The sequence below is a fragment of the Amphibalanus amphitrite genome, unplaced genomic scaffold (assembly GCF_019059575.1).
Source record: "Amphibalanus amphitrite isolate SeventyFive unplaced genomic scaffold, NRLGWU_Aamphi_draft 000061F_arrow, whole genome shotgun sequence".
NCBI lineage: Eukaryota > Metazoa > Arthropoda > Thecostraca > Balanomorpha > Balanidae > Amphibalanus > Amphibalanus amphitrite.
Genome location: NW_024881557.1, coordinates 407,630 through 431,496, shown reverse-complemented (window position 1 = coordinate 431,496; position 23,867 = coordinate 407,630). Strand labels below are relative to the sequence as shown.

The 23,867-nt window shown below is 52.1% G+C and overlaps 1 protein-coding gene across 6 annotated transcripts in view; it reads right to left on the bottom strand.

Annotated features, from left to right (window-relative positions):
• Nucleotides 1–13,276: 13,276 nt before the first annotated feature.
• The window catches only part of LOC122378526 (potassium voltage-gated channel unc-103-like), a 179,391-nt gene continuing 168,800 nt past the window's right edge, over nucleotides 13,277–23,867 (bottom strand). For 3 of the 6 annotated variants that reach the window (XM_043359672.1, XM_043359676.1, XM_043359677.1), the window contains 7 exons: nucleotides 21,463–21,543; nucleotides 18,859–19,006; nucleotides 18,160–18,324; nucleotides 17,640–17,793; nucleotides 17,115–17,238; nucleotides 16,712–16,790; nucleotides 13,277–15,886 (listed from right to left, as the gene is read on the bottom strand). In XM_043359672.1, coding sequence (XP_043215607.1) covers nucleotides 16,717–16,790; nucleotides 17,115–17,238; nucleotides 17,640–17,793; nucleotides 18,160–18,324; nucleotides 18,859–19,006; nucleotides 21,463–21,543 — 746 coding nt within the window. In that variant the 3' untranslated portion in view covers nucleotides 13,277–15,886; nucleotides 16,712–16,716. The remainder of the gene's footprint in view (nucleotides 15,887–16,711; nucleotides 16,791–17,114; nucleotides 17,239–17,639; nucleotides 17,794–18,159; nucleotides 18,325–18,858; nucleotides 19,007–21,462; nucleotides 21,544–23,867) is intronic. The other 3 variants (XM_043359673.1, XM_043359674.1, XM_043359675.1) reach the window with 3 other exon arrangements.

Sequence of the window (23,867 nt, the reverse complement as noted above, 5' to 3'; positions counted from 1 at the left end):
GCGCTCGCAGCTCTGCAATTGCTGTAAATTGTTTTAGTCGTTGCAATGATCATGCTGCCTAATTAAAGCGACTAGATTGCACTTTCGGCCTAGTAAACCGGAGGTAGTGCTTCAGACTCAGCATAGGCCAGTGGGCCAAGTGCCCAGGTGGCTCAGCCGGATGATGAAGTCTATGTAGTGCCTCAGACTCTGTGATCAAAATGATCAAATTGAGATAGATGCCCTTGCGATCCAATATTCTACAAACGTCTACCGCTGAAAAGTGCAAATATACTGCATTGTGAGCCATGACCGCTTCCAACGGTTATGCCTATATCCGCCTAGACCAAGTGTAAACACAGCTAAAGCGGTTGCTGTAATTCGTCCTTCGGCATTCAGTAAACAAACTCTTGCTAGCGTACACACGACAGTACATTTTTCCATGTTCTCAGCCTAACATTGTAAAACACTGTCGGCTCCCGAGCTACTGACGCACTGATGGTCGTCTTCTGTAAAGCCCGACCGTGAAAAGCACCATCTTTCCTGAGAGTTGCCACGAGTTCGACCCTCTCAGCCAGCGTGACGCGGCGGCCCGACAGCGTGCCAGGTCAGGCCTCGGGTCAGTTTACTCACTTTGGAACGACCCGGCCGGCGGACGGCAGGCAAACGACGGGTCCCCTCCAGAAATAGGCGCTTGTTCGTACACAGAAGCAGCCTGTGTGCTGCCGCGCCATCCACTCATACACACACGCGCCGGGGGAGATGGGCCCTCCGGTGCATTTGTACCGGGTAGAAGGAAAATATTTTCGAGGGATTCTGTATGCATGCTTTGAACGTCATGGGAAGTTGATGATTTGTTTGATGATATCATGCCAATATGATGCAGTAATGCACAAACCATGCAGCAGTGCGGTAGGCGAATCATTTCTCCATGTAATTATAGTTAATATCCAAAGTGGTCATAGGCGGCGGAACGGGGAGGGCACCGGGGCACCGTGCCCCCCTTTGATTTTGGCATTTTAACTAGTCCTACGGGCGTTGCACGGAAAGAATGGGACCAAAAGTCGGCAGTGCCCCCCCCCCCCCCCCACTTAATTGAAGGTGTTCCGCCGCTACTGAAAGTGGTGGTAGTGTGACTGCGAAGCGATGGCCAAACAATGCAGAGTTAGCAGGCCGAAGGCGACGCGCTGCTTCGTACCTCCATGTACTTCCCACATAGGTACCTGACCTTCCACGGGCTACCCCAGATTCAGCGCGTCCACAATTCCGCTTAACGAGGACGACTTTTAAATCTCACAACACTCCTGTAAAGTGTTCACCACCCGTTTTGCATATCCATGCATTAATGGTCATATTGCACGAAACCTACTAGCAAACGTTACCTTTCCTAATTGCGTAGGGATCTATAAACGACTAGCGATGAGTGTGTTTTCAATCTGAGCCAAGGAAATACGTTTGGCCAAACGTGAAGCGCTTCTTGCGTCTCAAAACACCGTATGCCCAATACAGGCCACTCACGACTCAACCACTGCTTTCGGATTGCTTTTCCAATTTATCCAAAGGCTCAGCGCCGCCACAGGCGCCATACTTTTCGCCAGTATTGTTTTCCGTCGGCAGTTTGCAGTGCTCAGCTCCAGTGAGCTGGCGAGCAAGTACTCCGCTGACGCCGAAAAGTGCACCGGTAGCGGCCGCAATGTGAGACCAAAGCCGGCAATCGGAGACCGCCCGATGCACCATTGTTGTTTGGAATAGTAAATGGAATCGAACTGACCACTAGCTGGAGTATATTGCTGAATAGAAAATGCACTAGAATGAAAAGTTGCGTTGAAAAGGTGCAGTTCCTCAAACTGTTTCGATCAAGGATTCAATAGAAAGACGACAGAGCGAAACATAAGTTAAGTGCCTATGGAAATATTTGAAAAGGAAATATCGCCGTCTCTTGCATAATCAATGTATTTCCTATTGATATCGCACTTGCAATCGGCTGGCCTGGCAAGATGTCGACCAGCTCCTCTGCGAAACATTCCTCCAGATATTGCATGAGATGAAAATCGCTCGGGTTGATATCTCGCCACGAAGAATACCGCTGTGGTGTGTATGTGCGAATGGACTGCATAAAAGAAGACTAAAGTGGGGTGGGGATAGTGTGATGTGCATAAGTTGGGGCACCCCGCGTGTGCGTGCCTGGGCGCGCCTCTGCGCGCGCCTGCCGCCGTGACCGGGACCTGGGCGACGGAGCGGCGGAGCGCCAGTCTACGGTTTGAGGTGAGTGAGAGCGCGCGATCACACTGGTGGCAGCGGTGGGATAAGTGCAGTGATGGAGCGAGACAATCGATTGGTGTGGGGGGACGGGGAAGATCTGGACGATTTTCTCCGACGCGTGGATGCGTGTCGTCTCACCGTTGGAGACGAAAGTAAGGCGGTAGGGAAGGCCCTACTGGGCCTTGGATCGAGAATCAGTGTGATGGATTCTCTTTCGGAAGATGACAAGAAGGACGTCGCAAGTCTGAAGGCAGCCCTTAGGCGGGAGTTCGGCAACTCAACCAGGTGGTACCAGGAGAGTTTCGAGAAACGGCGGAAGAAGCCCGAGGAGACATACGGTATGTTCCTGTCTGTTTTATGCTCTCTGTTCCGTGGTGCGTTTCCAGGCACTGATACTGACGCCCCGGTAGCCAAGACGCTGCTCAAAAGCCGTTTTTTGGATGGGATCAATCCAAATGTGTCGTCCCAGTTGCGCCTGATGTTTCCCGACGTCACTGCTGATAAGTTGCCGGAGCATGCTCGACGCGTAGATGAGGCTCTGGCGTCCTCGGGGTCACATGCGCCGGTACAACAGGTCGCTGAGCTAGGAGCAGAGGAGGGTGGTGAGGTAGCCCAGCTGCGGGGAGAGGTCGCTGAATTATCGCGTATGGTACAGGCGATCCAGTCCGGCGGCCCGCGGGCTCGGCCGACCCGTGGAGGACCGGCGGCCGGCGCAGCCCGAGGCGCCATGACGTCATCGCGCGGCTCGGCCAATGTCCAGTGCTGGACCTGCGGTGCGCAGGGGCACGTCCAGGGGGAGTGCAGGAGCGCGCGAGGTGGACGGACCGGTGGCCAGCGGCCGGGGGCCACCGGCGGAGAGGAGAGGGGATCACGTCGAACATGTTGGACTTGCGGTTCACCGGGACACATGCAGAGGGAATGTTTCAGGGCACCGGTAGGTCGTGGTAGAGGCCGTCCAGCGCCGGTCACCTGTTGGAGATGCAATGAGTTCGGCCACACTCAGTACGATTGTCCGTTAAATTTAAACTGAAGTGGGTTACTGCCGAGGGGCGGGCGGTAACCAGCTCTCAAGGACAATGCCTCAGAACTGGTACTGCTCTACCGGTGCGGTCAGCTGAAGGGCCCTCGGCTTGTTCTCTGCATGTGAGAGGTCGCATTGGAAAGCTGCCGTGTACGTGGTTGGTGGACACGGGCGCGGTGGTCTCGTGCGTGTCGGCGGCTCTACCGGGAGTCAGCTCCGTTCCTCTTTCCACAGCTGAGCAGAATCCAATCGGAGCTAACGGGATACCGCTGCAGTGTGTCGGCCAGATTTCAGCGGACCTCCTGATCGGACCAGCCGCGGTCAGCAACGCTCGCATTCTGGTTGTCAAGGACCTCTCGGCACCGGCAATCCTGGGCACGGATGTGCTCAGGAAGTTCAAGACATTCAGCGTGGATTTTTCGAAGCGGTCTCTACATATCGGTAGTCATTGCATCCAGTTGGAGGCGAGGCGTGAAGGTACACCGCAGCAGCCGGTTTCCGTCTGTTTGGCATCAGATTATACCCTGGATCCTTTCTCAGAGCGACTGGTCGACGTCATGGCGTTTGATTTCGGGGCGTCGGCACGTGATGTCATCTTTGACCCCGATCCATCGAAGGCGGTGCGGCTTGGTGTCGCCCTCTGCCCCTGTATAGCACGGTCGGATGTCGATAACAGGATTCCGGTCCTTGTGAAGAATGCTGGAGCAGAGCCAGTGAGGTTGTATGCGAACTCTGTCTTGGGAGAAGTCAGCGAGGGGCAAGTGGCGGCAGTGGCTGACGGAACGAAACCAGACAGAAACGGCCCGGTTCAGGTTGATCTGTCGGGCGCAGAACTAGGCGATCGAGACCGGGGAACGCTCAGGAGGCTGTTAAACAGTTACCGAGATGTTTTCGCAAACACAGACGACGAATTGGGTCGAACAAACATTGTTCAGTTCTCGATCAACACTGGGAATCGCCCCCCGGTGGCAGTCCGAGCTCGCCGTACCCCCTATCATTTGAGGCCCGAAGTTCGGAGGCAGATTATGAACATGGAAGAAAGAGGAATAATCCAGAAATCGACGTCGCCATGGTCTGCCCCAATTTTGATGGTAAAAAAGTCGGACGGGTCATATCGTTTTGCGGTAGATTTTCGAGAGCTGAACCGACAAACAGTAGATGAAGTAGCGTACCTCCCATCAGTGAAGGAATGTCTTGACAGTTTGGCTGGTTCACGGATTTTCACAACATTGGACCTGAATTCGGCCTATTGGCAAGTTCCAATAGCACCGGAAGACCGGAAAAAGACGGCGTTTCTGACCGAGGATAACAAGTGGGAATTTCTGGTTATGCCATTTGGGGCCAAGGGAGCTCCGGGCTGTTTCTCACGTCTAATGACCGAGGTGTTGCGCGGTTTGCTAGGACACGGCGTGACCGCGTACTTGGACGATATTATTGTGGGAGGCACCACGATAGTCGAGCATTTGTCACTGTTACAGGCTGTCTTACAAAGACTGAGACAGGCAGGTTTGACGGTGAAGAGCTCCAAGGTGGTTCCCTGTCGTCGTCGCATTCGTTTTCTTGGTCACGTGGTCTCGACGGAAGGTCTTGAACCTGACCCGGAGAGGGTGGAGGTGATCCGGAACTGGCCCCGACCGGAGACAACGAAACAAGTCCGGCAGTTCACCGGCCTCTGCAACTATTACAGCGACTTCGTGCCGAATCTTCAACAGCTGGCGGCGCCACTACACGAGATCTCGGGTAAGGCGCGTTTCTCCTGGAATGTAGACCGAGAGCAGGCATTCGTGAGACTAAAGGATGCCCTCTGTCAGGCCACTACGCTACAGCTTCCAGACATGACCAGAGAATTCGAAATAAGCACAGATGCCTCGGATACGGGACTCGGATGTGTCCTGTCACAACGTACGGAAAGTGGGCAGGACAGACCGGTGTGTTTTGCCTCTAAGACATTTTCTGCCGCTGAACGCAATTGGCATATTCGTGACAAGGAAATGTTTGCCCTGATATTCGCTGTCAGGAAGTTCCGTACTTACCTTCTTGGTAAGCCGTTCCAGTGGTTCACGGACCATTGCGGTCTTCAGTGGCTCAAGAACACAAAGGATCCGAGGGGTCGATATGCCAGATGGATAGAGGAGCTGGAAGAATTCCAATTCACGGTTCACTTTCGGAAAGGCGCTGATAATTGTCCGGCTGACGCACTCTCCCGCAGGAGTGAAGGCGTGGGTGGCGGTGTGATGCCGCCTCAGGTGGCTGAAATCTCTCAGCCAGACCGGAGAGAGGACGAGAACGAAGAGTTTCTCCGAGCTCAACAGAATAACAAGTCTATGCGGGCCCTGAGAGACGAACTCATTCTGCACAGGCGGCACGGACGGGCATCTAGCAAATGGCTGCACATGGGTGTTGAGCCGGCCATTGATGTTCAAAGTGGTCTGTTGATTGGGAAGAAGGGAGCTCAGAGGTATATTTTGGTTCCAGATGAAATGATTGTGAGGGTGCTTCAACTAAAGCACGACAAAGCTGGTCATTTTGGCGCCGAGAGAACGACTACTTTGGTGCGAGAGAGCGGATATTTATGGATGGGGATGCACCAGGATATCAAAAACTACTGTCGCAGCTGTGTGATTTGTGCACGGTCCAATGACCCTCAGCGACGCCTCAAGGCGCCACTGGAAATGACCACGCAGCCAACGGCTCCGTGGCAGCATGTGGCCGTGGACCTGATGGGTCCGTTTGGCCGTGCGCCAACGACGAGGGGTAATCGTTACACCATCGTAGTGTTGGATTTATTTTCCAAGGGTGTTGAGATCGCGGCGATTCCTGACAAATCGGCGGAGACTGTGGCCAGGGCCCTCACCGAAGTGATTTATAGACACGGGTTACCGGATTCTATTCTCACCGACAGAGGACTGGAATTCGACAATCAATATCTGCTGGCATTAACCAATGCTATGGGCATCGACAAAAAAAGAGTGAGCGCGTTCCACCCTCAATCGAATGGAGCTGTTGAGCGGGCGAACAAGACAATTGGTTCTATGTTGCGCAGAAATGCACAGGAATATGGAGAGAGCTGGGATACATGCATTGGGTTGGTTCGTTTTCAGTACATGACGGCACCTCATCACACAACAGGATATTCGCCATTTTATTTGCAATACGGACGTCATCCGAGAACCCCCGAGATGGCCCGGCTGGAGGGTGCTAAAGTTACCAAATCAGAGCAGGAGTGGGTAAAACGACTGGAGCGCAATTTGCAAGAAGCGCACAAGCACGTGATCATGAGAGAGGAGATCAAGAAGAAGGATCGCGTTGAAAAAAGCAGGCTCAAGAACGTTGGGGTGAAATATCGTGAAGGGGATAGAGTTTTCATGAAGGTACCAAAACGTACAGGAATGCCGGGAAAGCTCCAGACGCGCTGGGAGGGACCGTATAAAAGAAGACCAGGCGAAGGTGGTAAAAGTGGGGTGGGGATAGTGTGGTGTGTATGTGCGAATGGACTGCATAAAAGAAGACTAAAGTGGGGTGGGGATAGTGTGATGTGCATAAGTTGGGGCACCCCGCGTGTGCGTGCCTGGGCGCGCCTCTGCGCGCGCCTGCCGCCGTGACCGGGACCTGGGCGACGGAGCGGCGGAGCGCCAGTCTACGGTTTGAGGTGAGTGAGAGCGCGCGATCACACCGCCATTACGCAGTTATTCCTAGCTCTCCGCTCCACCCCACGCGAACCAGTGACGCCACCGGAACCGCTCTGCCCACCGGCTGTGAACAGCGCTCTTTCTATGGCTCCTCCCTTCCGCTCTACGTCGGCACCCACGGTGGCACCTAGTGTCCGATCAATCACACATTGGAGTTCAATACAGGTGTGCGGGTGACCGACCGGATGACCCCCTCCCCGTCTGCCCCCCCCCCTCTGGCTGACCCTGGCCTTGAGTTCGGCCACTGCGAGAATGAACTGTGCACAACGGGTTAAAAAAGGGCGTTCAAATCTCACAATTTTCTTTTATTTATAATTGGCCGAAGTAAATGTGCTGGCTTATTTATGTTGGTTTGTTTTTGTTGAAGAAATTGGCATTTGCGGCCAGTTGTGACCCTTGCGACTTTTCGATAATCTACACTGTAAAAACCCATGTCAAAAACCAGCACCCTGTACCTGCTTATTTTAAGCAGGCTAAATGGGTACTAAATTTTAGCACCCTTTTCGAAAAATAGCTCCCTGTGCCGGCTTATTTTAAGCACCCTAAATCGCTGCAACCATTTAGGGTGCTTAAAATAAGCCGGCACAGGGAGCTATTTTTCGAAAAGGGTGCTAAAATTTAGCACCCAGTTAGCCTGCTTAAAATAAGCAGGTACAGGGTGCTGGTTTTTGACATGGGTTTTTACAGTGCAGTGTATTAATCAAGGTATGTTACAAAGTTGAGCTCATCTGATAATATTTCTTTTGGCATTCTAATAAAAAATACGGGCAGTAATGAACCTATGTAGATTAGAACAGAAGACCCTGCTAACGTTAAGTCAATCGTCCTGCACCTGTCGGGACATCGGTTCGCCGCAGTGGCAACACGTGCCATTACTGGGACTAATTGGGCTGCGTGGCCGGCCGTACCGACTACCGGCACCTGCTACTTATTGATTATGGATCACTTAGTCTGTCGGTATAATGAGAAATGGCCCTCGCCGGCGCCCTGCACGTTTTCATTCTGACCTCTGACGTGTGAATGGGTGCGTGGGCTGCGGCGGTGGACAGTCCTCCGCCAATCCATCACGCCGTCTTTGCAACAGCCATCGATCAGAGAGCTTTGTTTACTCCTGATTACCTGTCTGTCCATGTATAATCAGAGATGATTGTGTCTGGTGGCAGCATTGGGATCCAGGTGAGTGCGTCCAACGCGAGAATAATGCACTCGCCAGCAGAGTGCATCCAATAGGTCACAGCGTTCTTCGAAATGATAATGCATCACAAAATGCATAGCTCAGACATTACTTTTCTCGATTACCTATACTCGTAGTTACATGCTTGATAAATGGCCAGCGGTCAAGGTCGGAATTAGTTTGGCCAGCCTGAAGGCTTGTAGGACCTCTTGAAGTGCCGGCGGAAATAGTCAGGTGAAATGCATCGGAAATACCATCAGAGATGTTACATTTTTCAGACATAAATATTCAGAGCGCTCCAGATAAGATAAGATTGGGCCCTGGCTGCAATGTTACGCCCCTGCCATCACACCAATGGAGTTAGGTACATTTGAAAATGTTGGTTTTTGTAGAACGTGCAATTGCCTTGCAAATTTAATCACATTCGCTTTTAACAATTTCTTCTTCTCTTCCCGTTCGGCTACATTTTACTTCACCCAAGTCAGATAGCCGTTACAAATGATGTTCGAAAATTGGACATGGTTCAGCTATTTTTCCAAGCTACGGCTAATGTTTGCAGCAGTTTCAAGGAAAGGATGCGCTGACATATCCACCAGCACCAACACAATCTAAAAGTAGGCAGTGCGATCTATCTTAACTGCTAATATTTTTGTCCTAATTTGAGTGGTAATTTTCCTATTGGAACGAAAATAATTCATTTTGGATTCTCACCGTGGAATTCATTCATTCGTTTTTAGTACCATTATGAACCACCTTATTCCTCATCTAGGTTCTGCTCCTTCAGGCACTGGTCCGTGACTTGGAACCAGATCACATGTAAGCCACCAACGGACAGACAGACGAACAGACGATCGACAGTTCCAGAGGAACAAATGTGCAACAAATCGCCAATGAACGGTCGGTTCCAAAGCCACCAGCCTCCGCACGCGCGTTTTGTGGCCTCCAGTGCATTATCAGTGCATGAGATACGCAGTTGGCCGTGCACTACTGGCGCGGCGCGGTGCACTGCACACCATCGACGCTCTATTGGCTGCGGAGGTCGCCGTCAGCGCGATATACGCTATCAAATATTGACGCAAGCTGTTGAGCGGGAACAATGGGGAGGCGGCAGCTGTCGCCGCGGCCACTGTGCCGTCACCGCGCGCCACTACAGATGACGTTAGTGACGCAGCCGCTGACGGCGACTGATGTGGGACGGACAGGGGGGGGGGGGGGCATCCCCGCGGCAACAAGTCGGGTCCGGCTGTCAGTTAATAGTTAATGAGTCGCTGGGGGCATTGTGGTGCTGCGTGACGCTTGCCCAGGAGAATTACTCACCCATATTTTTAGCGGGTCGATGTCGTGCAATATAACATAACGGCGGTCGATTTAATGAGTAGTGCGAAGCGGCTGTGAGAACATGTTTGTAGCACTGTCTAGGTGCGATGTAAATTTGAGCAGTTCCGGTAAGAGCTTACTTTTAGATATTATTTTAAATATAGCTTAGGTACTATTAAAAATTCATTTATATTTAAATAAATGAATCTAATGACAAAGTGAGGCAAGTGAAGCCCTTCAGAGCTCAGAGATGATATATGTCGCATCCAATTAGCTCCTAGTCCTTGAGCTCAGAGTGTCATGGCTCACGCGAGTGGCGCACGGGCCAAGCACAACACCTGCGTCTCGCCATGCGCAGTTTCAGCCATTCGTCGCCACTGGGTGCTCCACAGCGACGGGGACCGTGTGACCCGGAGTGAAGCGGCTAGGTCAGTCCTGGCGAGCACCCAGTGCCGACCTTGCATCAGGCTTCCCCGACTGAGATGGTTCATCGGGGTCGGAAGACGTGGACCACGCCCAGCAAACTATCTCATGTAAAACATAGGACATTTATCAATGCAAACGGTAACAATGAGGACAAGACGACGTATCTGTATCTTTATCTCTCTCTCTTTTTCTCTCTCTCCCTCTCTCTCCCTCCCTCCCTCCCTCTCTCTTTCACTCTCTTTCTTTTCTCTCTCTCTCTGAAGAAGCACCCTTCAGTTGACCAGTATCGTATGCATTGATGTTGCCATTCCTTCGGGCCGGTTGGTGTGAATTCTGAATAGTGCTACTCCTTCGACTGTAAACTGAGTGTGGTCTGAGACAGACGCACCATTCAGCGACGGCTGAGGAAATTCCGGCCTGCATCTCAGTCAGATGATTTTGTGGTGATCCGTCCCATAAACACCGGTCCCGCTCTGTCGGTATAATCGGCCTCTGTTCGGTAACCGATGTTACAAAGTCCTTTGGCTCCGAACTTGTTGCGATAGGCACATACCTAATAACTGAGGCACCAACTGTGCTTGAATTGAATGAAAATAAAAAGTACTCGCAGTAGTATATCTATGTAAAATTGAGCATAAAACATCCATCGCTATCTAAATGAATAATTAGTATCATTACAGTCTTCAAAGAACCATGCCCGGCTCCACTGAAGCCTGGTGCCACCGAGATACTGTGCCGCCGCGCATCCCTGCACTGCGGCACAGCATATAGCGCAGGCGGCCGGCGCCGCATTACGTCACATTCAATCGGCCGTGGATTCCGGACAGCGACACGGGCACGGAGGGCGGGCCGGTGCTCGTACTGCCGGAATGGAATTTGTGGCGTCGGCCGGTGGTCGGTCCGATCGTGAAAGGTCAGCTACTGCCGCACCCCGACGGACGGGTGTCGATTCAGGGGGGGGGGGGGCGAGGGGAAGGGCAACACGACGGACCCTGTCGGATGTGGGCGTCGGGGAGGGAAGGGGAGGGAGAGTGAGCTATGGAGCGTGGGCGTATAGAAGCGGCCCCAGCCGAGCCCTAATTCAGTGAAGTCGAGGGCTACGGAAAATACGTAAGCCTGCCTACGTGTGCCATGTACTTCAATAATTGATGTGGACGTGATGCTCGCGACAGGATCCTTGACACATTGCCAACTCACTGTATGGCTTGAATCGCTTTTTTGGCTGATTGCTTGCTTACATTCGCAATGACTGTATGAGAACGGACATACAATTGGTCGTTGAATCTGAAGAATGTATGTACAGGGTGTCCCATAAGTTCGTTCTCACCTAAATTTTACGTTTTTAGGCTCTCTTGCTTAAAGGCACGCTGAAATTGGTTCGTTACTGGGCTTACGTGGTTGCCATGGCTGGTAGAAATATGCCCCACAGTAACTAATTTCTGTAGACAAAATAGTTTTTGCTAGAGAGCCCGTTTCCTACACAGACGGCTAACGCCGCAACATAGAGGTCTCCAATACGGGTACGTCTCGGTATTTAGTCAGCACGTGACCATTCGCGACGATTGAGGGTGATTGAGGCCTACCAGTCTGTAGACAATTTCCATCGCTAACTGGACGCATAGTCAGCAAGTGACACCGATGATTTGTCGGGAGTCAATCATTGCAAGTTTATCCTCTTTTTTGTCAGCTCTCAGGAGTGAGCCATGTGGCCAAAACTGTGTGGCGCCAAAGTGGCCATCAAAAAGGTCAAAGGGTTAGAAAGTTGGTAAACAGACTTTTCAGGATGGATTACCAGCTGTCTAAGAGTGTTCTTTCGGGGTACATAACTCAAGGTGACTTAAGCTTTGCTTACCGGAGGGCTCAAAACAGTCAAAAACGTCTTAAAATGGCCAAACATGAGTTTCGTTATGCCTGAGGCTAAAAAACTAAAGGGCTGAGGACATCAACCAGGTCATCTGGACTAACTAGTCCACGTTCGAGATGAAACACCCGTCCAAACCCGAAAACAACCCCATAAGGGCGAAGGAGGAGGCCTCCGTTTCGTCCCGTTATGTTCCTATGCGAAAGGCCAAGGTCACGGTATTGTGGGGTTATAGGCGTCCAGACGCTGACCAGGTTGCGAATGGTGTCCCAGAAACAGCTTTGGGAAGCATAATGCTTTTCCAAGAACATCTAGGAGGAGTTTCAACCCTCAAGCTTAACTCGAACCGCGAGTATGAACACATTTATAGAGGAGAAAATGGCATCCGAGAGGTCGTAGGCCCATCTTCAGGCAAGACAGTGCATCAGTGCACAGGTCAAGCAAAGCTTAAAAGCGGTGCAAGGAGACTGTGACAGGCGTTTGTGGCAAGACCACATGCCAGGCACCTCAACGGATCAAAATTTCATAAAAATTTGATGGTTATGCTGAAAATTAGGCTCGTCGAAGCGTAGCGCTGTTCCAGCCTCGAGGAGCTCACGACGCATGTCAAGTCAGTCTGGATTAACTTTAAGCCTGCTATGCAGCCAAACATGCCGGTTGGCATGCCGCAGCATGTGTTCATGTGTTTGCCTATTAAATGGGGAGCACATTGAGGGGTCACAAATATATCAAGACGCAATGTACTCTGTTTCACATGCAAATATAATGTGAGAACGAACTTATGAGACACCCTGTAGACAAGACATGATTATGCATAACTAGGGTGTTGTGTAGACATAATGCATGGTATATATTTATTGCCTTTGCTTTAGAGATTAGGTACCCGAATGCATATTTGAAGGATCTTTGTACTGCAGGTTTCTGAAAGCATTAAAATGCGCACAAATGAAATCACATACACGGAACATTTTCTTATTTCCTTTGACTAATGTTATTATGATCGTAGTTCGACTTCAGAACTCAGCACTGAACATTTTTTTTTAATGCATATAACCGTTCATCCTTGACCTCAGTGACATCGTCGAGAACTTCTTTCTGGTTTTAGCTGGTTGCAGTGGCACGGGCATCAGTGACAGTCGCTCCATGCTCAGTTGCCTTCCAATCCGTTTAGCTGATATTATAGTGGCTCGGAAACCGGATCAGAGGGGCTTCAGTTGGGTCGCCGTCTTCTAAACCGCTCCAGATGTTGTTGTATGAATTCGCATAAATAATTCATCGTATTCAAATGCGCCGCCGAAGTCTTACGAATAATTAAACAATTGAATAAAACGTTTAGGTGGCCGGACGAAGCCTTTTATTTTGTTATTATTGCATTAAGTACTTGTGTGTTCAAAGATTGATAGCTAGAATATGCGAATGACCTCTCTAACCTCGCTAGTTATCCTACACTGCGACGTTTCAGACAGTTATCGCTACTGCCATGTTCGTCTGTTCACTGTTGCTCGACTCTGCATCCCCACAGCTCCACACACAAACGCAGATATTCCTTATTGCAGTTTGAACGTTTATTACAGTGATGTCTCATTTAGTAATCTCGCTTAAAATAGCGCCGTATTGTGTGAGCCAATCGGCCCTGGGTGCCGGCGGGTGCCGGAGGCGGCGCCGCTCGCCGCACAATGCGCACACACGCTCGCTCTCTCGCTCTCTTGCGCTCGCTGGCTCGCTCGCTCGCTCTCTGCAGTGGCCACCACCTCACACCGCGGCGCACTCGGCGGCCACGGGACGCCCTAGAGTCACCCGCGCGCCAAGAGAGAGACAGAGACAGAGAGGGGCAGAGAGCAACGACCACAAACCAAACGGGCAACCTATCCAAACGGACGCCGCGCCGGCGCTCCGGCTGTGAGTGGCGGGCGCGTGCGACAGGAACTCCGGTCAGGTGGGGCGGCTGAGGTGGGCACCCGAGGTCCGATGTCGGACCGGACGTTCCGTGACCGGCCCGCCAGCGCTGGCAACGACGCGTCGGTTGTATAAAATACCTCCCTCCTGCGCGCCAGGTCAGACACATAGAGGAAAGCCACGAAACAACTACCAACAGCATAACAAAACGTAAAATTCAGGGAAACGCATAACAGCAACAAACGGGAGGGTCGGGGCATGCCCGGCCACGAAATGGGCGTAAGGCAGTTTCCCGTTTTGATTTCCCATCCGAGACTGGCCTGTCCGAGGTTCGGGCGCGACTCTGGAGACTCAAACAGACGGAGCGAGCGGAGCGGGTGATCTGCAGGCGGGGCCCGGACAGAGCGGCTCGCGCGCGCGTCCGGGGGCCAAATGGGGTCGATCGCTGAACGGTGCCGGTAGCATTTTGATTGCGTGCTAAAGGCAGGCATTCTCGAGGTGAGGCTGCACGGCGCGCGAGCGGCGGTGGCGGCCCGCACACCCCGAGTCAGATCTTACGGCGTGCTGCCGATCCGGCGCAGCGGACGGGCAGCCGCCAGTCCGCGGGCCCGAGCAAGGCAGATATCCCTCGCGGCCAGCCCGGCGCGCTACGCTTAACTAGCCGCCGCGCCCGCTGGCGTATAATATAAACCTGCGTATCGTGTATAGTTGCACACTACTGAGCCGCGGAGCGCGATGGCTCGTCGCGCCTGGAATGAGAATACGGACCTCGCCATATCACATACACCCCGCCGGACGGGCTGGGGCGGAGGGGTGGGGGCTACAGCGCCACCAGGGCAGCACCAGCCGCCAGACGGACAGACAACAGGCTGAGAGGGAGAGAGAGAAAACGCCAGGGGAAAAGTCGGGCAGGGGAAAGGGATGGTGGCGGGCAGAGCGTGGTTTAAGCCTATGATAACGAAAGGTTTGAGAGAGGTTCAAAAGGGTAACGACTAATCAACAGGGTATAAATCCTTGCGTTGGTTAGATCAGAGCGGTAAAGGAAGGAATTTGGAAGAACTTGGGAGTAACAGGCACGCATCCATTGGTGGAGAACAACCAAATCAACAGGCACAAGGAACACTTCAAGGATAACACACAAACCTATATGACAACTGAGATGGGCAACGATGACCAAGCACCTGCACGGAAGCCGGCGAAATACAACCCACTAGCAACCGTGACAATCGTGGAATCGGCGAACGGTTCGCTACTCGGACCGATGATGGGTGATCGCATGAATATTGAATACGGACGGTGTTCACCAAGCCATCTCGACCGGGCCTGCCGCGCCGAGAAATAGAGGGAGACTGGCGGCGCGGTCCCGACCCGTCCCGAGGACGTAGTGAACGAGTAAGTAAGCGTTTCTACAGCTTTTGACGGCTGTCGGTCGAGGGTGCACTCGATACGACGCATCGCCCTCTAAGCCGCGATATTATAGAAGGTAAGAGTGACAAGAAGAGGAATATAGAAGTGGTGGGAGTGTTTGTGCACTGCTGTAGGCTACGAGACGTGGCCGGGCGCGGCGCTCGCCGGTCAGCTGGCCGGCCCGGCGGCCCGGCGGCGCGCCCTGATATAGACAGATTCCTGAGTCATGACACCGCCTCACGGCACGGCTCCGCGGCGGCTGGCAGCCGGACGCTCACTCTTTCCGACGGTACTCCTCTCCTGCTCTACCCGATCTCGACACGCGACTCCGAGCTACGCGAACCTCCTCTGTCTTCGCACGCCGAACTGGCCACGACGCACTGACACTTCACGTCCGCTCCTTTCACCGTCACACACGAGAAGGCCGCGTGGCCAGGTGTCAGGGCCACTACCTCTCTGAGCGCTCCAACGCAGCCAGCGCCATCTACAACGCGTCACCAGCGTCCTTCTCACACCCCCTGGTGGCGCCACATGCAGGCCGTCGCACAGGGGTTGTCCGAAGCCGTCCGACCACCAGCTGACGCCGAGATGAGTGGAGCCGATGCAGCCGAACCGCCGAGGCCGTGTGATCGCCGGGCCGGTGGTTCTGGCCGATGAGGCGGTCTCAGGCCGACAGGTCGCGCCAGCTGACTGCGGGCGCCGCGCGACCGAGCCCGGCCGCACCTCGGCCCCCCAGCCGTCCCCTGAGGTCACTCGAGGTCACCAGAGGTCACCGAGCCGCCGCCGGGTCCGCCAGACAGGCGCGCTGAGCACTAGACGTCTGACGAGCGAGACTCACGGTTGACGGACGGCTCCTGGAAGCGGGCACAGAGCGAAAAGTCAACACACTAGGTTCACAGTGCCTCTGAAGGCTGAGCGACTCCCGCAGACAACTGGTCAATTGAGCTTGAAAGAGAGACAAAGTTTATAAATATAATGAAATGCAACATTCTCTTTTCATATTCAGGCACGTACTTTTATCGCGAATAGCAATATATGCCGAGATGCTCTCACAAATGCAAATGAAAAGGTCTTTTGGTCGCTTCATACCGAGTGATATGTTCAATGTGTTCACGAATTTCAGGCACAAGATTACGCACCTATGCGAACAATTTCGATATGCATGCACAGGTGCTTTCACTCGACATTTGACAAAGCGACAATGCCGGGAGAATAGGTAGGAAAGAAGCCAGATATACAGCTAGACATAAAACAGAAGCCCGACTAGACCTCAACTAAACAGTAAGCACGCTGTGATCTGTGCATCCTAGCTACCCACCAAGAGAAAAACAAGAATAAATCCACTACAATGTGTATATTTTGTAGTTTTTTTTAACCGTTTACCGTAGTTCGGGCAGCCATTAATTTAGCAAACCGAGGCCAGAGGTTGGTATTCCCTTTTCATGAAAAATCCCAACCCCATTTTAGATCAAGTATGAAAAGTGAAAACACCACTAGCCAATTTATATAGGCACCATTGAATGCTTGGAAGCATCATAAATCGTCATGAGACATTGTATGGTCTGCATCTAAATGTTGCATCTGTCGTTCGTAAACTCGAGTTACGTGCTGAGTGTGAGTTACGCCTCTACCGAGTGTGTGTGAGTGTTGCGCGCGCCGTGTGAGTCGAGCTCTCTCACGTTATTCACGATCGCGGCGTGTCACCACTGTCGGTCACGAGCTGTTCTCGGCCTGGTCGGCCGACTGCGCCGGCGCCACCTAGCGAACGACCACAGCGTCAGCAGCCGCCCCCACACCCCGCGCCCGCGCCAGCCACAGCAAAGAGACGGGGCCATCAAAAAGTGTCAAGCCATTCCAGCAACACGACACAGCCACAGAGTAGAGCTGGCCGCGCCCAGGCACAGGCGCGGCTCGCGGCAAAGCGCACGCCGCTGGCGGAGGCGGCGCACACACAAACGCACACAGAGAAACACCAGAGGAGAGAGAGAGAGAGAGCCTACTGGCGCCGGCCGGGCCGGACAGGGCCCGGTGCGGCCCTCGGCGGCGGGGAGGGAGGCGGGAGAGAAGCGGAACATTGCTTACACGCCTCCTCTACCTGGAGTGCGGTGGCGGACGTCCGGTGGTGCGCCGAGCCCGTCGACCCGGTCGGCTCGGCTGCCGGCGACAGGGACGACTGCCGACCCCAGCTGGACCGCTGAGGGGGGAACTGTGGGGACCGAAACGAGGGTCGGAGGTTAGAGCAGGTGCCACTGTGGATCAGCAAGGAGCACTGATATGGTATTGAGGGTAGATAGACGTGAACAGTCGAGAGAAGCCCGAAATATGAGCATTCAAATATCCTCGTCTTACGGAACTTTCCTCAGGGTAATGTCATGTCATCAACTGACGGGACGAAATCAATTCTACAAAAGCTACGTCGACTTCAAATGTCAGCATAAACTATGGACTCGTGTCTTTTTATTATCCCTTCCTCCCCTCCATACTGACCCGAGTCGTCTAAACTGACCCCGTCTCCCCCTGTCAGGCGGGGTTATACCCCAAACTGTCAAGAGATAGGTGTCAGGCGTCCGTTGTGATATATCAGCTGAGATGCGTCACTGAACTGACCTGGGTCAGATCCACCGGCTGCGAGTGGCTGCGTGGCGGCGGTGGCCTTCCACCGGCCGGCGCATCGCTCGGCAGGGAGGAAGGCATCGCCGGCTGCCAGGGGTCGCCGCCGCCCCCACCACCGTTATCCGACGGCGAGATAGACGGCTGGCGCCTGCGGCACGGACACACCGCGTCAGTGGGAGGTGTGTCGCTGCATGTGAAGCGATTTTATCACAAAACATGCCGTATTGACGATAAAACAAGGCGTTCCAGACCGTGTGAGCCCCCGGTAGTAGAAATGGCGTGTGGTGCACTGATTGAATTCATCACAATAAAATGATTTTATCCTTAATCACGTTAATGTTATCGAGCCATTCTAAAGCTCTCAGTTCTGACGAAGTACTCCGGTTTTGAAGCAGACCAGCTTGGGCGATTGTGAACTCAACTGAAAGCCGCTTATGAAATAGTTAGTATAACATGATCTCTGACATTATTCTAAAGGACCTGTGCATGTGTACCTTTTTTTATTCAGACCTACCTTTGTAGTGAGTCAGGTACTCTGAAGGGGGACCGTCTCTCGTCGGTGACCTGGAGCCGGTCCGTACACCCCCGGTCCCGGTCCCGGTCCCGGTCCCGGTCCCGCAGCAGGCCGACGATGGTCTCCAGCGTCTCGTGCAGCCGGTCGTCTAGCCGCTGCACTTGTCTGAGGAAGAGACGTTCATAGTCAGTCGAACATCTGTGACTGTAGCACGGTCATACAGATTACAGCCTCTGAACGTGTTCGGAAATGGACTGATGCCTGTTTAGCAAACATCATATTACACAAGCTTGCCTTTGTTTTTGTTTTGTTTGGCTAGGCCCTTTCGGTCTGACGAGACCATTTCAGAGCCGGAAGGATTATAAGATTAGGGGGAGATATTGGCTTCGGTGGGCCCCTGATGAGTTCCCGGGGCTGAGCCCATCCAGTGGACAGGCCGAGCAGTCCCCAAGCAACTCACCGCACTTGGCTAGGGGCGTGCTCTTACGGACATTCCCGCATGGGATAAAGCTGCCCGTCCAGCCCGGAGCTGGGGGTTGAAGCGTGGAGGAAAAGGATTTGACTGTCCTGAGGATGGAAAAGAGGGAACGGTGTATTACACATGATGCAAAATCAACCGTTCAGATCGTCTGTCCTCACATATAAGGCCAGTAGCGGCCTCCTCGCCTGTTTATGAATTCTACACGCGCCTCCGCTCACCTGCTCAGGTCGTCTATCCGCGCGTTGACGGCTGCGCTGCTGACGGTCTCTGCCGCCGCTGCCGCCGCCGCTGCCGGCTCCGGCTCGCGCCGAGACAGCCACGACGAGCGAGTGGGGATCTCCGAGTGCCGCCGCTGCACTAGCGACCCTGGCGGCCGGCACACGAAACAGTCAGCCGGGGCAGACGGGACACAGCCATACAGCCAGCTATCTTCTTTAATATGGAAGCTTTAAAAAGACACGTATCTTACAAGTCATTTAGTGAACTAAATGACTTCTCTGTCATTTAGTTCACTAATCGTTCTCTGTCATTTAGCTGACTTTGAGTCACATCCGAATGTCATCCACAACAATGCCTGTCTATGGTCATCATGCCGCCCACCACCAAAAAGGCATACCAAATGCATGATGGGAGATTGAACTACGACGTTCGTCCTAACATGGTTGATCATTTCAAACATTGAAATTTTACTATTGTTACATTTCAACGATTCACCATTCCCATCATAAAAACAACAAAATATGATTAAACGTAACATCGATATCATCTAGCTGCGACCGATTACATTCATCTGCAACTACATGTATACGGTGCGCTCCTTTGAACAAAGCTAATGAAAGATCGGATGATAGCTTCGAAATCAAATAATAAATCGGTATCCAATGTAACTGATCGTGCACATTTGCAAGGGAATCTGTATGCAGTGCTGAGTTTTCGGACCGGATACGATTATCGACATTTTTACACACATAATTGTATCTAAACTGTCGTTAACCCAAAGTTGAATTATATGGAGCGTTTGATCTTTATGCGGGATAACTGCAACCGAATGCTCATGGCGAACGCCTTGGTCCAATCTCCCTCATTGCTAGAGACCGCTCCACATCAGTCATTACATATCAACAACGCTGCAATACAGATGTTAAAAATTAAAATCACAGACAACAGAACTTGCGAAAGCCACCAGGGTTACAAAGCGCACACAGTTAGCACCGGTTATGTTAGCACCGGGAGTAATGTTAGCCACAGAAAGTAGCATTTATTAGCGGAACACGAAAAGACCCCGAGATTAACGTCAAAACAAAAATTGTATTCATAACAAATGTATCTGTTTAATTTTGACACGATTAGGGTTTATGTATATTGTATAGGTTAGCCATGTAGAATAAGTTGATATTTTATAATCATATATAGTGTTTGTGTTGAAACTGTGCAGAAAGGCGTTTAATGCCGACTGTCCCAACATTGCAGGCTTTTTACGAATGTAGGATAAGAAGCTATACTCACTTGCAAAACATTTGCATTACGCAATGTATCTATCGCGTAATTGTAGACCGATTAGTCACATCAACATATAAAAATTGCACTAATCACACTGATATAATAGCGTTGCTCAGGTTGGGTTTCGCGGAAGCTGCAATGACCATATAGTACATGGATCGACATGAAAGCTCACAATACTGCGCTGAGCCGTGATAGTCACTGTATTTAGCCACTGCACACTATAGTCAGAGTCGACAGAGTGTGTGACTCTAACACTTGCCTCGCCAGTTTCGGTGGTACCTAGCGGACGCATCGCTGTGTCTGTGCCTCAACCCTTCAAACATAACGCCAGATTCAGAGCCCAATAATGTACACAATATCGTTCGTACAACATAGTCCATTACCATAGCCCGTGCAAAATGAAATTAACAGACGGCACGAGCGTCCGACAAGTCACCGAGACAGTTCCACAGATCAAAAAGAGCGAACAGATCATTGAGAGATCGACTCTAATAGGTCACATGATCATACCGGTCCATACACCAGAGAAATACACGACCGAGAGAACTACTAACAGTCATACATGAGGGCATGCTTGCTCTACACAGAGAGGTTCTGAGGCGGTGGGGTGGGAGAGAGAACACGGAGAAGAGAGGAACCAAAGACGGGGTGAACAAATAACCCATAAGGGCCAGCCGGGGACGGTGGGTGAGATGAGTGAAAGGAAATTCGGCTCTGGGGTATGGGAAGGGGTAGGGGGAGAGGTATAAGGAAGGTGAGGGTACGGCTCCCTCGCCGGTCGGGGCGGGGTATTGGACGGGGGCGGGGCGGGGGCGGGCACAGAGCAGCGGGCTCAGAGTTAGTCGTCACTCGAATGCCGGCTCTACCTAGCGTCAGGTCGGCGCCCAGCAGCTGAGAGGAGCGCAGACTCTGCTCCTGTTGGCCAGACTTGACCACGGCACTGACTATGTTTAGCGTGCTCGACAGACCACCTGCGAACAGCGGCGTGCGGCGCTTAGCGCTCCCGTTTGTCCCGTCCGTGCCGCCGGCACTGCGCTGACCACTTCCGTGACCTCACCACCTCCAGTCAACTCCGGGGAGCTCCAATGGCCTCCGAGGAACTCCGGTGATCTTCTAGATGCGGTCCACACGGCGACTTCGGCTGGCTCTGGCCCCAACCCGACTCCTTACCCCAGTGGCCGAGGTCGTGTACTCGTACACGGCAAGCAAGCTGGGCATACACACACTCGCATACGGCGACAAGGCTGGAGGGCCAGTACTGGGAGGCATGCGAAAGACAGACACAGACAGACAGACAGCTACAGAGGCTCGGCGCCTACCTGGCTGCGGCTCTAGCTCGTGCCGTTCACTTCTCAACAATCGCAGGTCTGTGATCGACCGTTTGATGTTGGAGAACACTCCTACGGGTGCAGAGTTGGAGAGACGGGTGAGAAGTGGCGCACGGTGGGGCGCGTGGCTGTGATAGAGGGCGCACCACTGCACGGGACCGAGCACCGAGCGCAGTGCTGCTCACAGTGGAGAGACGGAGGCCGCTAGACAGTCACAAGCTAGGACGGGGACATCGAGACACAGACAGACACGGTGGGAGGGCCGAGTGGCAGAATGTGCATCTATAGTTGATTTTCGCATCGAAAGTAGAAAAGAAAGTAAGAGAAAATGCTACAATGTTATCAACTAAGAATAGTTGGCCAATTGGTGCAGCGTTCTCAGCAAATTTAGCGATGCTGCAAGGTTTTATCATTCATTATCTGCGACAGCTGAGGCAAGAGAAGAGGTAATTAAATGCACGCATTTTGAGCTATGCCACTGACTGCGATTACGCCATGCTTTAACTGAAAAGATATTGATTATAAAAACAGACGTATTTCATTGAATAAGTTACGTCCGAAGTGATCGAAATAGTGGGATTATACACACACCATTTTCATATAATCAATACTGGTAACATAATGCAGTTTTCTGGATTTATGAAGCATTAGAAAGTGGAGCAAAGTACGATTACCATTAAAGGTAGTGTGCCAGCTTTCCTGGACCGTATGGAGTTAATGACCCAGATAAGGAGAATCGGATTTTTAGAACTTATCCATACCTTCAAAACTCATGGAAACGTCTTAAATTCTTCAAATTTTGAGTACCCCAGTGCGAAATTCGCCCCGACGGGTTGTCGGTCGTACCCCAACCACATTTCACACCACTATGAACAATAAATGCACACACTGAAATCGCTATTACCGATAGGCTCATCCAATCAAGTTTCGATAAACCCGTTCATCATCATCTCCTGCGGTTTCGAACACGCATGTTAGGTGGGGCGGTAGACCGCGCCCAAAGCCAGGGCCCCGGTAACGTGAGGTAGCCGAGTCGGGGCAGCGTGCGCTGACCCAAGCCGGGGCCGCGCGTCCTCCCGGTGTCATGTGATAGCCCGGGGCTGCCCGCGGGGATGCGGTAGACCGCGCCCAAAGCCGCGGCCCCGGCTTGGGTCAGCGCACGCTGCCCCGACTCGGCTACCTCACGTTACCGGGGCCCTGGCTTTGGGCGCGGTCTACCTCAGGTGGCTTCTGCTCATACTTTGTGGTGCGGTGGTGGTGCGTCGGGCCGCGCGCTCTGACTTCGGCCAAGAAAAATGCGTCAGCTGATCATTGTCATTTCTGCCACTTTCATGTGGTGAGATGGGGTCATAACTTTAGAGACGGCTGTTTCATATCAATTATTTTACATAAAATAATATTTTAAACCATAAATTAATGTTCGACAGCCAAAGAAACAATACCAATACAGGCTTACAGTTTAAATTCGACATTGTGTTGTCTACGATTAGACAGCTGATAACTCATTTCCGTAGGTACGTCGTAACTATATAATGACCTTTGCTTATTGTCACATGTGCGCCGCATTCGCGATTGTTGCCGACGCCTGTTTGCAGGTCAGCCCACTACAGTTGTTATACATATCGAAAAACCGATAAACTTTTAGGCGAAAAAAGCACTATTTTAGGCCCATTTTTGATTTTTTTTGCGATATTAGGTAAAAACAGAAGCCTCTTATCCTAGGAAAAATAAAATGGGAAATCATTGGAAGGTGGCACACTACCTTTAAGGCTTACGTTTCACGTTCATTTAGCTGTGAAAATGACGTAAACGTTCTTGTATATCAAATACAAACCCTAAAGCATGCGGTACTGTAAAACACCTTGATTATCAAATATATAACAAGTCCCCTTTTCATAAAACTGCGTTGGAGTGGCTTATGTGACAGGGTACAAATACGCACCATGCATGTGAAGTGAACGGTTTTCCTTAGGATGTCTATGGGACAGACTACCAGCCCACTATGTGGTGGCGAGGGTAATGGTAGGTACCTAAACGCCAACAAACTTCACTGGAATGGTTGGGCTAGCCCTTGGCCAGTAGCATTTCAACAGGGGCGGACACCGAACAACTAATGGATCCGGCCCACTGTGAGCCAACAGGACGTGAGCCAACAGGACAGCAAGCTAGTGCAGTGCAGCCAGCCCAACACGCCAGCCTTGGCCATACAACTCGCGGGTGGCTCAGTCGAACTCACAGCGAGCTCAAGGCGAGCTCACAGGCGGGCTCAGCCGCTCAGTGCACCAGGCTGCCTCTCAAATCAGATCTCTACCAAACTTGGCCGCCATTAGGCTCAACGAGCTTCTAGCCAGCCGCTGGAACTCTTGGGACACATCCATCTCAGTCATGTTCAATCA